The 17,596-nt window shown below is 36.1% G+C and overlaps 1 protein-coding gene across 1 annotated transcript in view; it reads left to right on the top strand.

Annotated features, from left to right (window-relative positions):
* The window catches only part of kcnt1a (potassium sodium-activated channel subfamily T member 1a), an 81,340-nt gene that overhangs the window by 32,846 nt on the left and 30,898 nt on the right, over window positions 1-17,596 (top strand). Inside the window, exons 11-16 of the mRNA XM_030150921.1 lie at window positions 2,210-2,390; window positions 3,832-3,996; window positions 4,214-4,350; window positions 11,282-11,345; window positions 11,518-11,626; window positions 17,186-17,294. Of these exons, the coding sequence (XP_030006781.1) occupies window positions 2,210-2,390; window positions 3,832-3,996; window positions 4,214-4,350; window positions 11,282-11,345; window positions 11,518-11,626; window positions 17,186-17,294 (765 nt within the window). The remainder of the gene's footprint in view (window positions 1-2,209; window positions 2,391-3,831; window positions 3,997-4,213; window positions 4,351-11,281; window positions 11,346-11,517; window positions 11,627-17,185; window positions 17,295-17,596) is intronic.

The following is a 17,596-nucleotide window of genomic DNA, read 5'->3' as shown; positions in this document are numbered from 1 at the left end:
GTTAAAAAGACAATATAAGTATAAAAACAGTCAAGTACAAAACCACACACACACACACACACACACACACAAAAAGTGAGTTCTCTGTCAAACTACAGGAGACAATTCACCAGAAGAGGCAATGCAGCCAAATTCTATACAATGTGGCAGCCTGTTTTATCATATATTAAAAAGATGGACACAAACAATTTGTCATTGTAACTAAGAACATATATATGTGTGTGTCAGTGGCGATTTCTCATAGACTGCAAGGGAGGCCCAGCTTTCCCTAAAATTATGAAAATTAAATGGTTAAATATGTACGGCTGTGTTGACATTTCATTGACTACAAATGTGTTAGAACACGTTCATCTCAAAGATGAGTTCGTTCAGAATCAGCTTTATCACAAATCAGCAGACGTGATGTTGTTCACTTCTCCTCCATTCCCGTGTCTGTGTTTTCTCCTCCATCTCTGCTCAGTGCATTTGTCCGTAGACTGCGGGCGTCTCTGGGCTTCAATGGGACTGAGTGGAACAGTTTTTTTCATTGCCTCAAAACTGGACGGTAATTGGATAAATGCCACGATGTTGTCCCGCCCCCGGACGCCGGGCGTCTCTGGGGGTGAATGGAGCTGTAGGCGGTGCTTGGCCGGGCTGGACGCCAGAATCTCACGTGCTGATTGGAGGATCAGTCAAAAGGCTGAATCCCGTTTGATTGACAGCTGTTTTCAGATCTACTCCTTCACTGACTACAGTTCAGTTTAATACCGTCACACATTCTGCTGTGAAATCAGAGAAACTACTACGAAATTACTCGTTCATTTCTTGCACTGTAAATAAAACACACTCATTGTACTTCCTTGTTTCAATTTAACATAATTTCAGCGTTTGCTTGTTTCAGTTCCATAACTGAATCATTTCTTGTCCGAGTTTAATATCGTTTTGTAGATAGTTAAGTCAATCAAACTGTCGGCTAGGTCGGAGTGAAAGGGGCATCTGTAGTTTAAAAAGGCTGAAGTCTTACACCCACAACACACTGGGCCAAGGCCGTCTAAGCAGCCAAGCTCTGCTGGACATTCAGAGGACACTGGTCCAGTCCCTGGAAAAGACACCTACTTGGTACGATAAGGTCACTGAGCATTTTCTTAAAAAGGAACAGAGGACCGAATGTATGTTTAAATAACTTGACAATTTGTTATGTATTCATTTATTTATTTTTATGTAAGCCAACAATGAGCTTCCCCTGTCTGAAAGACGAGCAGCCGCCACTGGTGTGTGTGTATGCATATAGATAGATAGATAGATAGATAGATAGATAGATAGATAGATAGATAGATAGATAGATAGATAGACAGACAGACAGACAGACAGACAGACAGACAGATACATATTTTTTTATTTTTAATTGTATTTTAATTAATTTTATTTTATGTATTCATTTTGGATGTGTGTGTTTATATATTTTTGTTAGAGTATGAGGTACATCAGGGTTGGGACTCCATTAGAGTGGGGATACATACCTATGTTGTTATATTTTATGTACATTCAATTGTACAGTTAGGATTGTTACAATATAAAAATTCAATTAAAAAGAAAAAACTTTGAAGGAAAAAAAAATACAGGAGACAGTAACAACTATAATGTTTAATCTTTTTAAGCAAAGTGGGTAGTGCAATGTCCTGAGTATGACTTCTGTTCCTTGGTAAATGGCAGCAGAGTGAAATTACATTGTAAAGTGTCTTTGCAGAACAGGAGAGAAGTGGTTTGGGAGGAAATTTGCACATGAGGATGTGAGCTGCAGTATAAAAATGGCTAAATCTCTACAAATGAAACTGTCCTATAAAGATAGGTTTTCAAGACGTTGCTGCAGCTTGGAGGTCATGGTGTTTAAATAAGTGGGGGGGACTGTGGAAAAGCTAACACATAATAGTCACCCAGTAGGAGTATTATTCCAGAGAAGTGCATCCTATGAACCAAAGTAAATACGTTCTTAACTAAACATTCCAGAACAGACAAAATAGACACTGTCTCTAATGAGGGACATTTTCTGCAGTGACTGTAGGGGAAATTCAGCTGGTTGCAAATTCCTCTAAAGATGTCACTAAATATCACACACTGAACCTTTAAATCATGCTTTTGACTTGTCACATAAATAATTACAGCTGCATGTTGCCTCTGGTTCATACTGACTATGATATAAAGTATTCTTATTTCCGACTCCTCTAAACAGAACATGTGGAATCCAACATTTAGAGCGAGCAGGAAGAAACCTCTCCCTCTTCAATTCCTTCTACTTCTGCATCGTCACCTTCTCCACCGTGGGCTTTGGAGATGTCACTCCTCGTATTTGGCCCTCCCAGCTGCTAGTGGTCATCATGATCTGTGTGGCGTTGGTGGTGCTGCCCCTCCAGGTGCCCCTTCCCATATTGAACTAATGTTGAACTTTCACTGTAAGACCGGATAAATAGAGTTTACATAAAAAATCTGAGGTAACTGGTTGCCTTAAAAAAATTTAAGTAATGACTAATGAAAACTTGAGTATATTAACTCTTTCATGCACGAATTATGAGAACCACAGTCAAGATTTTTTTCATGAGTGTTTTTATTCTTCTATAGGCATGAAAAAAAAACAAAACAATGTGATTGAATTTTTTTTAAGTAACCTATTTTTCATGGAATTACAAAAATGTCCACTCAGTTGGACATCATGCATTTAATTTTAGAAGCAAAGAAACATGTATTTACTGATATACTATGAGGTAAAAACATTTTTAATGCTGCTAATTTGATGTTTTCTCACATTTAAACAATACCTGCATATAGATAATATGCAAAAAAAACCCAAAACTGTTAATTACAGTTTAATAACAATTAGCTTTTTTTTTTTTTTACAGTCAAACATGTTACTGCAGATCAGATTTATCTAGAACAGCAAATTTACAGTAATGTTATGAATTACAGTGTATGGGACGATACATAAGCGTCCACTGTGTTGGCTGATATGGAACTAAAACAACAAAATCCATAAGTATATAAGAGAACCCCTTTGAACAGCTGTCCACTGTAGTGACCACTATGCATGAAAGGGTTAAACTTAAATGCTAGATTTGAATGGAATTGCTATTTTCAGTACAACACACTAAATGCCAAGTTAATTTAGCATATTAATTTAGTTAATTTAACTGCTTTATATAATCATTAGACTTAATATCATCAATTAGTTGTACTCAATTCCAAGTATATTTAAATTAAAATCATTTACAGTATAAATTGCTTTGTATAATCATTCAATTTAATATATTGTAACATGGATGGAAGTTAGGCAGGAAGTTAGCTCAATGATTTTTGCCAGTACAGGAATTGCTTTTAATTTGGTAAAGCATAAAGTTTTATATTACTTAAGAATAATCACAGATGAACAGTAAATCCATAGTTCTTCCTATGGCTCTCACTCATGTTGCAGCTCTACAAAAATACAAAAACAAACACAAAAAGACCAATAAACATTACCATACACACATTAAATCCAAATTAACACTAACACCACAACCCCGCTGAACCCCTGCACAGAAAAAGAACACATTTTAGACAACATCCCCACTACCCACAATGCAATGCGGAGATAAAAAGGTGTGGTCATGACTAAAACTAAGTGATTTAAAAACTTTTTCGTACTTTCAACTATATCTACAAATTAGTAGAATATACTAAACATTTTATAGTAATGGAATAAAACTTAAATCATTGAAGTACATTGTAATTATAGCATTTTAGTAAATACAAAGTCCGGGTTTACAGTGTTGGAGCGGTCTAGTGTAGGTCAGAGTTTTAACAAAGTTTGTTTTGTGACAGTTTGAGGAGCTGATTTATCTGTGGATGGAGAGGCAGAAATCTGGAGGGAATTACAGCCGCCACCGTGCACAGACAGAGAAACACGTCGTGCTATGTGTCAGCTCACTCAAGATAGATTTACTCATGGATTTCCTTAATGAATTCTATGCCCATCCCAGACTACAGGTATATGCTTTCTTCATATTGTGCAAAAATATGCACATACATTTTTATTTTAGTGTGGTGCATGTCGTAAAATAAGCGTGGTTTACCACTAAGCAAACTGAGATGACACATTAACTAAAAAATACACAATAGTGGAAGCCATATTTGGTGAGATTAGTAAAAGGAGGCTATCAAAAGTCAAAACAAACCCTTATATCTTTATTTTGTCATCTACAAGGATTACTACGTGGTGATCCTGTGTCCAAGTGAAATGGACCTTCAGGTTCGGAGAGTACTGCAGATCCCTCTGTGGTCACAAAGGGTCATCTACCTTCAAGGATCTGTTCTCAAAGACCAGGATCTGCTGAGAGCCAAGTAAGTCAACAATTACAGTCAAGCACTTTTAAAAATAAAAATAAACACTTTAACCCATAAAGACCCAAACATCCACTGGCGACCAAAACCATCTACTGATCTAAAGGTTTAACACCTGTTGATCCATTAATCCAGGGGTGTCAAACTCATTTCACTTCAGGGGCCATATCCTCCCAATATGATCTAAAGTGGGCCGGACCAGTAAATTAACAACATTATAATATATAAATAATGCCAACTCCAAACATTTCAATGTGTTTTATAGTGAAAAAAGTAAAATTACATTATGGAAACATTCACAGCTATAAACTGTCCTTTTAAAATGTGTGAATAACATGAACAACCATGAAAAAACTGAAATGAATCAAGAAAAATAAGTGCAATTTTAACTCTGTTATGCCTCTGCTTATCATTTGCAAATGTGTATTACAACTTGCAGATCACAATGGATCTGCAAATACACAAAATATCTAGTAAGTGGCAGAATATTACTAAAATTGCACTTACTTCTCTTAGGACATTTCTAGTTTTTTGTATTTTTTTGTGAAAGGCTAGTTTGTAAATATACACATTTTCAGGTAATTTCACTTTTTTTTTTTTTTTTTTTACACTAAAACAGAGGAAAAATTTGGAATTGTCATTATTTGTTGGTTATGTTGATAATATTTTACTGATTTGACCCACTTGAGACTAAAGCAGGGCTTTATATGGTCCCTAAAGCAAAAAGATTGACTGTTAATATCTTGAGTGTAATTTTTGCATCTCACAAATTTATCCAACGGGCTGGATCGGACCCTTTGGAGGGCTACTTTTGGCCCACAGGCCGTATGTTTGACACCTGTGCATTAATCCTATGAATACATGCCAATAATTGGTGTAAAATACAGTTTTTTGTCTTTTCACGGTCATCAAACATGACCCATTTGGATGTTCAGAGGCTCCGTAGTTACTGTGGAAACACCGTCATCTTCTACAGCATTGATTCACCAGTAAAACCCATGGAGTTGGATCAATGACAGTGGATGGACATGCTTGCTCTTTGTTCAGTTATTGATATGTGTGCTGAAATAAGTAACTTTTTCTTCAGTTTTCTCTGTTTTGAATTTACTGTAAGCTTTTATGAACATCTACATGATCAGTGAATTAAATATGTCAAAATACCTCAGTTTCACCAAAAAAATGCAAAATACTGAAGATAATATTTCAATAAATGGTGATAAATCACTTAAGAAAGGTTAAATAGAGAGAAAAATTCATTCACAAAAGTAGCAGTGGGTCTTTATGGGTTAATATGATGCCATTAGTGCCACGTACACAGTCAGCTGAGCAGGCAGTCCTTCAACCCTTCCCAGGACACATTCATGTTCAGACTGCTAAGAAAATGTGGACGCGTGTCCCAGACCACCTTCAGATGCATCATGAGTAAGCGGATCTCCATGTGTCCTGAGTGCCTTCACACCTAGCGTTAGAGCTGCCATTTGATCAGCTGTTGCTGCCAGGTCTGAACAGAATCATAAGAGTTATCATGTGCTGCATGTGTTATTGACACTTTTCTTTACCACATAATTCAAACAGGTCTGAGCAAGCAAAGTTTATTCATATAGCACCTTTCACATGCAAGAGAAGTCACAAAGTGCTTCACAAAAGATAATTAAATATAAATAAGACAATAAAATACAAATAAGAACACATAAAATTACAATCATAAAAAGGAATACATTTAAAATAATAAGTTGGTCATATAACAATTCTTTATCTACTGCTGTTAAAATGCCTGGAGAAACAAGTGAGTTTTGAGTTTACTCTTAAAAACATCAACAATTCAACAAGCAACAAGCAATTTCAATGACTGACGTTGTTGGTACAAATCAGTGGTTCCCAACCTTTTTTGGTTCGTGACCCCATTTTCTGATGACTCCACACATTCAAAACGGAGACATTTTTTGGCTAAAATTAATATGTTTTTGATCATGTAATAGTTTGCTGTGCTATGTTGCAAATAAATGTTAATTTTAGATGACATTTAGTCTATATAATGTATATTATTATGGACGGAGGCAGTAAATCCAGGTGTAGATTACTGCACAAAGGGAGAATTGGATTTTCCTTGGTCAGGATATGTACAGTCAGTCCAGCTTGGATTTACAAGGCTGACAATTAAAACTGAACAAACAAGAACTCAAACTATGAATTATGAAAGAGCTGCAGCATCTGAAACCGACCACAATGAACATTTGACAGATAAACAGAACCACAGTGCTGCAGTTTCACACTCACAGTTTGTCTTTTATGAATTGGGATTTTCTCTATCAACTCACCATATATTTTTTATTAGTAAGATTTATTTATTTTTTAATATCAATTTCTAGAAATTTCAGGTGACCCCATGTGGGCTCCCACCCCAAGGTTGAAAAACACCGGTATAAATGCTATAATTAAATAGCGTAAAAATATTTCATTTCGACATCTCTGTCCTCTCTTGGCGAGGGGTGTAAGAAAATATCGGTTCTGCAATATATCGCAATATTTCGTTTCACAATACTGTATTGATATTAAAAAGTACTGTATCAATATTTTTAGGTATTTATTCAACTGCAGATATTGTGGAGGTTCATTTTTGTTTTTGCTTTTCTTTTTTGTTTATATTTTATTATTATTATTTAACACTCTTACTAAATGTTAATTTCTTTGTTGGGATTGCACAAAAATAATGTTATGTTAGTTCTGAACTAATAGAATATGAACATTTGAACAGGATCTTAAACTGTAATGTATGTAAAACATAATTTAAGTTTGAACACAGGAAAATTTTGTGATATAACATTAGATCCTGTTCTGATCAAATAAAAATATGTTTAGTATTTGTGCAGATTTTTAGCGTAATTCAATTCTTCCAGGAAGTAATCATTAAAAAAAAAAAAAAAAAAGAAACAAAAAAATGGCCTTTTTAACAGTATCATGATATACCGTATTGTGATCCTAGTATTGTGATTTGTATCGTATCACCACATTCTTGCCAATACACAGCCCTACTCTTGGCCTACTGTATGGAGGATGACTCTCAGTGTTGTGTGCTGTAGAGAGTGATGGGGTGTAGCCTGTTTACTTAAGTGCATCCTTATTGTATGTCCTTCAGAAAAATAAAAACCTCTCAGACTGATTCGATTTTGTTTGACTTTGCAGACTGGACCTGCAACTAAATGCACAAGTCTAGTCTGAGATTGCACTATCTTTAGAGTAGGATGACATTTGAAATCCTGTACATTGGTTCAGGAATGAGTAATTGCATTAACCTACAAGGCTATCATCAACAGGGTGTGAATCATTATTGTGCTTCTGTTCTTTTATGTCACTCTGATATTCGCTCACTTTTTTTTTTTTTTTTAAGAAATAGACTTGTCAGAGCTATTGTGTGCCCTCAGACTCATAGAACATGGTAATTATTTGTTCAAGCTGTTCTCATTTGAGATTGATCATTGAACTTCTTTCTTAGGAGAGAGTGATCTGCCCCACATTCATCTGATCATTTTGAGTCGTGCGCGTCTTAATGGTAGACATAATGTACCAAAATTCATTTTCATTTATTTATTTTGTTCGTGGTTGTGCATTTCATCAGTAGACATTCAATAATCATCAGGTGAACAAACATATACACACCCATGCTCGAAAAGGAGTAGGATGAAGAAAATCTTATATTTCCTGCCTATTTTTGAGGCAGGGATTGAAAGACAGTGTATGACCAATTAGTTTATTGAAAGTCATGAGAATTTAAATCTTCAAATCATATTTTACTGCATTTCTAACCGTCTTGTTGTCTACCTCAAGTTCAATTGTCATTTTTCTCATGGATTTGGTTGGATCCTTTAGGATTTTGGATTTGAGAGCTTTAGTAAAAGCTTTGGTACGTTTTTTGTTGCTTCCTCCACTTCCAGACTTTCTCGTAATAGTTTTGCTCATAGTCATTCTCTTCTTTTCATTATAAACAGTCTTTATGGACACTCCAACTAATTATGAAATCTCCTTTGGTGTGACGCGTGCATTCAGCAAATCACACACTCTTTGACGTTTGCTTTCCTGATTACTCATATGGGCACAAGTTTCTGAAAAGGTATGGATAATAGTGTTAGGTATGATTATGACATCAATATATGTTTGGTTTCAAAATAATTGATGTAGTGCCTGCTGAGAAAAAACAACTAAATGTTCATTGTAAATTTTGCTTCCCCGCCCTGTATATAATACACGTTCTGTGTCCGATCGATGTTGCAGCACAGGAGAGTGTTCGCACAGATTTTCCTCAGCCTTCACAGGCCCCATCACTGCCAATCTCGCCAAATGAATAGAAACATTGCGTGACTATCTACTAGGCACAATTTTATGTCCGTATTCAAATGTTGTGAGGTATGCTGGGTGATTTTAGCCTCTCTCTACTTTGAATTCTTCATCCCTTAACACCATACTCCATTTTCGGAAGTGGTTATGCTGACGTTCATGAAATTTCTACTGCTAGCAGACGATACTACAATGTGAAGGCTGCAGTTCACTACCACTGTATGAATTTAATCATGCTTGACAGGTCAAACAAATACATGCTCTTCCCTTCATGCCTCACATGTTGGCTCAAAATATTACCTGCACAATGCATGATGAAATGGTAGTTTACAAATGGATAGTGGTGGCAGACAAGTTCTACTTATCATGCTATCATACAGTGGCACCACGGGTACAATGCCGCTAGTAGCCTTAATGCAGTGTTTTTCAACCTTGGGGTCGGGACCCCACGTGGAGTCACCTGGAATTCAAATGGGGTCGGTTGAAATTTCTAGAAATTGATATAAAAAATAAATAAATCTTACTAATAAAAAATATATGGTGAGTTGACAGGGACAATCCCAATTCATAAAAGACAAACTGTGAGTCTGAAACTACAGCACTGTGATTCTGTTTATCTGTCAAATGTTCATTGTGGTCGGTTTCAGATGCTGTAGCTCTTTCATAATTCATAGTTTGAGTTCTTGTTTGTTCAGTATTAATTGTCAGCCTTGTAAATCCAAGCTGGACTGACTGTACATATCCTGACCAAGGAAAATCCAATTCTCCCTTTGTGCAGTAATCTACACCTGGATTTACTGCCTCCGTCCATAATAATACACATTATATAGACTAAATGTCATCTAAAATTACCCCTTTATTTACAACATAGTGTAGTAAACTATTACATGATCAAAAACAAATTAATTTTAGCAAAAAATGTCTCCGTTTTGAATGTGTGGGGTCACCAGAAATTTGTGATATTAAAATGACGTTATGAGCCAAAAAAGGTTGGGAACCACTGCCTTAATGGTTAGCTATACAGAACCAGCTATAAAGTCCTACTGTATAAAGTCAGACAAACCAAACAAAATACATCCAAGGATAATACAAAATGAATACAAAACCAAGTGCAAAACTACATGTCCAGGAAGTACAAAACAAACAAAACATAGGTAAATATATACCTGATGAAATGATGCAAAACAATTATGATACTAGACCAAAATAAGGGTCAAAACACAGTCATGTCCCATCAGAGAGCAAACTTTAATTGATTGCCATTCCAACATTTATTTCAGTTTAAAGTAGCTCCTTGTTTTGGATAATCCCTTATCGTCCAACTAAAGCGAAAATTAATGTAAAAGTAAAAATGTGGGTCATTTATAAGGATTTGTATTGGGAAGAATCTGGCAGTATGATACAAATCACAATACTAGGATCATGATACGATATATCACGATATATCATGATACTGTTAAAAATGCAATTTTTTGTTTCTTTTTGTAAAAATGATTATTTCCTTGGAGAATTGATTTCCACCAGAAATATGTACAAATACTAAACATATTTTTATTTGATCACAACAGGATCTGATGCTATATCACAGAATTTTCCTGTGTTGAAACTTAAATTCTGTTTTACAGACATTACAGTTTAAGATCCTGTTCAAATGTTCATATTCTATTAGTTCAGAACTAACATCAGAACATTATTTTTATGCAATCCCAACAAAGGAACTAACATTATTTAATAAAAGAGTGTTAAATAATAATAAATACAATATAAACAAAAAAGAAAAAAGAAAAATGAACCTCCATAATATTTGCATTTGAATAAATACCTAAAAATATCGATACGGTGCTTTTTAATATCGATCCAGTATTGTGAAATGAAATATCGTGATATATTGCAGAACCGATATTTTCTTACACCCCTAGTCATTTAGCAACACTAATCTGTCAAATTGTCTCTAAAATGTCCCGTCAGAGAGATTTCGAATATTGTTTTGACCCATAAGCAAATAAATATGTCACAAGATGATTAGTATCAAAATGACTTTTCAGACAGCTTTGAACAAGAGGCAATGAAATAATATGCAATATACAAAAAAAAAAAAATTAAGCAAAAAAAAAAAACACTTGTACCTTGAAATAATCTAACGATAATCAAACTGGGTTATATAATGTTGCTGTGTACATTTCCTGGGTTTTGATAGAGCCATTAAAAGTAGAGGACTGGGCGTGTGTCAAGCTTACATCTTACATCTGGCACTGTTTCAAATCCACCCACACTTGTTTTGCGTTCTGCACTCTGCTGGCTGTGTTAATCATATGCAAAACAGTTACACATTCGCTGCACATATACAGTATTGAGCATTTCAGGTTGTTTTTTTGTGAGTGTGTGTGTGTGTGTTTGTCTGTCCGGAAGCACTGTTGAATTGTATTTTGAATCAAAGGAAATTGCAGTCTATTCCAGCAGGTCAAATGTGTAACAGGAGCTTCCACTGGCTGACTTAAACTGACATAATGTGTCTTTCTTCGCTCTTTTGTAGATGGGTAATTTTCCTTTGCTATTGACTATAGGCTGAATTTTCTTATTTTTCCAACTGTGTGTGCAGAATGGATGATGCCGAGGCCTGTTTCATCCTCAGCAGTCGTAATGAGGTGGATCGAATGGCTGCAGTAAGAATAACAGCTCTCTACAACGACACTTTCTCAACACTGAGTCAGAACTGAGTTGTTGACAAAATTCATGTCATTAATGCTGTCAATCACAAAGAGATACTAATTAATAAGAGATTAAGTACAGATTGAAATACTGAAAATGAATAAACCTTTATTGTTTCTCCCTCAGGACCATCAGACAATCCTCAGAGCCTGGGCTGTGAAGGACTTTGCTCCAAACTGTCCTCTTTATGTGCAGATACTCAAACCGGAAAATAAGTTTCATGTCAAATTTGCAGGTAAGAATTTTCATACTTTAACCCATAAAGACCCAGTGCTACTTTGGTGCACTGGAAAAAATCTAAATCTTACAAAGTGTATTTTTCTCATTTCTAGTCAAAATATCTCATCACACTTAAAATTAGACAGAATCACCTAAAGAGTAACTTTTCCGTGAGATATAAGAACTTATTTTTAGACAATAAATTTGGAAAATCTTACTTCAAGAAATCTTACCAAGATAATTTTCACTTGTTCCATTGGCAGATTTTTTTTTTGCTTAACCCTTTCATGCATGAATTATGAGAGCCTTAATCAAGATTCTTTTTTTCCTGAGTGTTTTTATTCCTTTAGGCATTAAAAAAACAATACGATTAAAAATTTTTTGTGAACCAATTTTTCATGGAGTTGCAATAATGTCGACTCAGCTGGAAACCATGCATTTAATTTTTGAAGTAAAGAAATATATTTATTGATATACTGTATGAAAACTATGAAATAAAAACATTTTTAATGCAACTAATCTGATGTTTTTCTCACATTTTCACAGATAATATGCAAAAAAAAAAACACAAACTGTTAATTACAGTCTAATAATAAGAATAAGCAACTGATTTCCACTCAAGCATGTTAGTGCAGATCAGGTTTATGAAGAACGGCAAAGTTAACGGTATGAATTACAGTGTATGGGACGGTGCATGAGCGTCCACTGTGTCAGCTGATATGGAATTAAAACAACAAAATCCATGAAGATATAAGAGAACAGCTGAAGAATAACTGTCCACTGGAGTGACCACTGTGCATAAAAGGGTTAATTTAAGATTTTTTTTGCTTAATTCAAGCAAAAAAAACCTACCAATGGAACAAGTGAAAATTATCTTGGTAAGATTTCTTTCTAAGTGTTGATGTTTGAGTGTCATGCTATTGTAGCGGCTATATTTGTGCGTTGTGTAAGATATGACAAAATCAATCTTCTTTGGACACTTGTCGTTTATTCCTGGCAGAAAAGTATACAGTCAGTCTCATTAGTAACACCCGAACCTTGTTCTCACACTGCTAAGCTAAAATAAAAATAAATAAATGAATAAAAGTTAGCTAACACACCACATGTTAATCATGCTATGAACATATAATTTAGAATATTGTCATTTTCATTCAAGAATATGCTCAACCAATAGGGAGCTAAGCGTTACACAAATATACTGGTGTAATACAATCATTTAGATATGAAATTAAAATTAAACTAGAAGCACTCGGAGAGCACAGACCTCCACCAAGGCTGATCAGTGGCCCCCCCCCCCGTGGGCCCCCCCACCCCCGATCACCACCAAAATTTAATCATTTCTTCCTTATCCCATTTCCAACAAACCCTGAAAATTTCATCCAAATCTGTCCATAACTTTTTGAGTTATGTTGCACACTAACGGACAGACAAACAAACAAACAAACAAACAAACAAACAAACAGACAAACAAACAAACAAACAAACCCTGGCAAAAACATAACCTCCTTGGCGGAGGTAAAAATGTAAAATAATGACAGGACTAACAATGTGTGTACTTACCAGATAGACAGCACAACCAAACTGTTACTATCTCCCTGGAGTGCACGACTCTAGTCCACAGGGGTGTTGCATTCAATGGCGATTAAATAAAATTGTAATTAATACAATGACAGTGTGAGATGGCAAGTGGAATCGCATGCTACATACATTAACTCCGTTACACTATTACAGAAGAATTTCCCAAGTTTGGGATCAATAAAGTACATCTAAGTAAATTTAAATGTTGTTAATAAAGTTTTTGTTTTGTTTAAAAGACGCAAATCGGGTAAGGTCCACAAATCGGTTTTGTCCAAATGGAGTTGCCGTAGTTTTGTGGTCATGATGGCTGACCGTATTGGGCATGCATGAAGCAAATGGGGTAGGGGCGCAGATCGGGTAGCCGCAGAGGTAGCTACAGATAAATACAGGACATTTTAATTTTCCTCAGATGAGGCTGAACATGCAGCTTTGGGGCCCCAAGCATTTGCCTAGTTCTCCAATAGAGGTTATGCACATACGTCACTTCCCCCCCTAAGCCCCGCCCCTCTAAGTCAGACTGAATGGCAAAAACCAACCTGCTCAACATGACGGAGTATAGCAGTAAACACAGCCAGACCAGGAAAATGTGAAATATGAAATTAAATGAAGGACAGTTGGACTGGACATGGATCTGTACGAGCTACCAAAGAACAAGTGGTCCATGAACACTGACATGTGGACAGAAATGGAGGATCCAGACCTGATCCAGGGTGGAGGGGATCAGTGCTATTTGGACCTGAAACAAATATACATGGTTTCATCATTACTGACAACCAGGGTCCAAAACTAGGGCCCAGAACCAGCTGATCCAAAGTGCATTTCCAGTAGACCGTGGACTGACCCCAGTGAATATATGCAGGATCTACTGGGACTGAGGAGATTTACTGAGTCTAGTTCAGATCCAATACTTTATCCAACACATATACTACTGCTGTGGACCAGCAGGGCACCACTGGATTCAAGGAAATTAGCAGATTTAGACCACCTGTTTTTAAATTAACACATTATTCTTGTAATACTATGGCTTTATTGTCGGAATATAATGACTTTAATCTCATAAACGAATGACATTTTTGTTAAATTATGAGTCTTTTTATAACTACGACTTTAATCTCATAACATTGTGATTCTTTTTGTATTCGACTTTATTCTCATAAATTTACGGGTTTTATATCGATATTTTATGACTTTATACTCGTAGTGACAAGCGTTTTTATTTTCTTATGTGGCCCTAATACTCCGTCGTAGCTTTATTCTCCAGTTCCCCCGTATTTGAAAAACTAGGTTAGCCTCAGTTTAAGTTAGTTTACTAATCATGTAAGAGCACAAGGTTCAGAATCACAAAATGAAGACAAAAACCATGAAAGATCTGATCATGAAACCAAGAGCTGCACTAAGAAGGAACGTTAGCCAAAACAATATGTAATTTAAGGTCTGGTTGGACCCAAAATACAGCAGAAATTAATGTTAGCTGACACCAAACAGGATCCACAGATTTAGGTTTGGTTTCCTGGATTTGTGGATCCATCTACTTCTCTTTTCTTTGTCTTTCGGTGTCTGTAAAACGATAGCTCCCACTGCTTTAAGAACCTGTTCATACAATCAATCGCACAACAGCTCTTCCCCATTTTTTATTAAATATTGTTCTTCAGTTTAGAGAGTACTGAAGTGAACGCTGCTACTCATCTCCCTCTTTCTGCCACTCAGTGGGCGGAACCACGGTGACGTCCGCTAGCAGTGACGTCATGTGCATACCCTCTATAGCAAGAAACGGTCCTGAGTGGCTGTTTGGGGCATTATGGGTTAAGTAAAATGATGTAATTCAGTACTGGTAATTAGCATTTTGGGGAGTCCATTTGCTCGCCTTCCGGCTGAATTGTAGATAAAAACTTTACTACCCCTCTAATTGCTACCAGTTAACTTACTTTAGCATGAAATGTCAAAAGCCCAGGGAAAGCAACAGAAAGGCTGTTTCCAAACCTAAAAATAACTCCTCAACACTTCATTTACCCACGAAGAGACTGTTAAATCGTGTTTGTTTAATCGGTACAAGGACAGGGAATTAAAAACAAGTTGTGGTTTTGTGGTTTGATGCTGGAGTTATATGCTGGTGACTTCATGGAGTCGCTCTGATGTTGCTAGGCAACCAGCAAAGACATAAAGAAATCACTTAACCCCTGTATGATGGCTGTAAAGAAATAGAACCAGCATGTGGCTTCATGTAACATCACTCATACTGATTAAAAAGATGAAATCAGTGAAGGATAAAGGATGTATCACATAATGTGCTCGATTAGAATAATTAGATCCTGGCAGATATTACATAAACTGTTTCTCCAGTCTGTGTTAAATAGACTTTGGGGGTTGTTGTTTTTTTTTTTTTACCATCGAATTTTCAGCCAGATGGGGTTGGGCTATTGTTTTTAATTAGCCATCATCTGATAAATTACAGCATCTGTTACATGCCATTGTTTCACAGCTGTGTTTGGTACTCAATGGTGATTGGTCAGACTGATGCTACAGTATATATCAGTGGTATCTAACAGACTATCTAAGTCTGTTAAATACCAGTATACAACAAGGGTATCCTTACACGGAAACAGAATTTAGAAATGCTTTATAATAAGGCTGTTAACCAGGTCATAATGTAAACACTTTCAAAGTCATTAACAAACTCTTATAAAGACCTTATAACCAAGAGGCAAGGACCTCAGCTCAGTCTAAAAATAGTGAATAATTTTTTCCAGGACTTATTCCGGTCTCATTCGGACCCTCTAATAACTGACCTGGACCATCTCAAAATTTTTCCCCCATTAATCAGATCTCAGGTCAAACTGAAGCTTTGATATCTGGCCTGTCAGATTTGGATTTACAGCTCACTCACCTGCTAAGTCAGACCTTCTGAGTTTTGTTTCATATAATAAAATTATTACATATGGCTCCACTGTAGTTGTGGTTAATGGGTGCAACTAAAAAGACTGTAAAATGACCGTCTAATGCAGTTATTGATGTAGTTTACCACTTAACCAAGTCAGTAAAGTATAAAAAAAACACAGATTCCATACAGACATCAAGTCAGGTTCACTACTTGGAAATATCAAGTTATTCAGTTAACCCATAAAGACCCAGTGCTACTTTTGTGGCAGTTCCCAAATGAATTTTTGACCATTTTTTAAGTGATTTATCTCCATTTATGATAATATTATCCTCTGTATTTTGCATTTTTCAGTGTATATCATGTATTGTCCTATATTTAACTTATTGATCATGTAGATGTTCATAAAAACTCAGAGTAAATTTAAAGATCTTATATCAGAAACAGTTCCAAAAGATGCCCTAGTGACCTCCTGCGTCAGTTTGTAAACACAGTTTGTTTATGGTGGATGGCACTAAGAAATTGTTCACCGTAATGCAAGAGATTCAGGTGAGTAATGACAGAAAGACTTACAGATTCATGATACTGAGGATATGACTGAGGTTTGACAGATTTGATGAAAAATTGGTCACGAAAGTCTCCAGCACCTTTAAAAGATGACACTGATTCCACAAAATAATAGCTGTAAAATACTACAGCTGGCCTTTCACAGTCAGTCCAGCATCAAACACAAATCACTGCAGATACAGGCAGGAATAGAAGTAACTACTTGGTAAGTGACTTTTTTCGTACACTTATTAATCAGATAATTTGATACCAAATTGCACTAGTTGAGGATTAAGACATGCTTGATATGCAAGTAGTCCTTGATCTCTAATCTGATCCATACAGCGCATACAACTTAATTATAAATCAAATCAAAATTTTGGTCCTCCTATTATGAAGAGGTACCGATTTCTTTAGTAGGTGTGTAATAAGGGGGATAAATGCAGCGAGTAGGACATTATTATGATATAAACCCCTTCAGCATGTTTCAAGACTCCTATTATCCTTTACATAACATAGACGTGACTTCATCATCTTAATAGCCTCTGTGATTAAGTCATTTTCTCCTCTTTTCAGATCATGTTGTGTGTGAGGAGGAGTTCAAGTACGCAATGCTGGCTCTCAACTGTGTCTGTCCCGCCACCTCCACCTTGGTCACGCTCCTAGTGCACACGTCTCGTGGACGGTCAGTTAGCTTCCATAACCAGAGGCCTCCTTTGGCTTTTTTGATTTCCGCTCAGTGTGGTCACAAAGTTCACGTGTTAATGCCTGCAGATTTATATATAGCTTTTCACGGGGCTGACACAGAATTATGAATCAGCCGAGGCAAAGACAAATGCTTTACCTCATTGTGAAGCCCAGCAGGAATGAAAGAAAGTGCATTTAACAAAAAAGGGGGAGCAGAGGCAGCTCCTAAAAGGATGTATTCTCCGTGTAACAGTATGAAAGGCTCAGTGTGAAAATGATTTTACACAGCATGTGAGCAGA

The sequence above is a fragment of the Sphaeramia orbicularis genome, chromosome 12 (assembly GCF_902148855.1).
Source record: "Sphaeramia orbicularis chromosome 12, fSphaOr1.1, whole genome shotgun sequence".
Taxonomy (NCBI): domain Eukaryota; kingdom Metazoa; phylum Chordata; class Actinopteri; order Kurtiformes; family Apogonidae; genus Sphaeramia; species Sphaeramia orbicularis.
The sequence above is the reverse complement of the archived record's forward strand: the minus strand, read 5'-3'. Positions and strand labels throughout refer to the sequence as shown.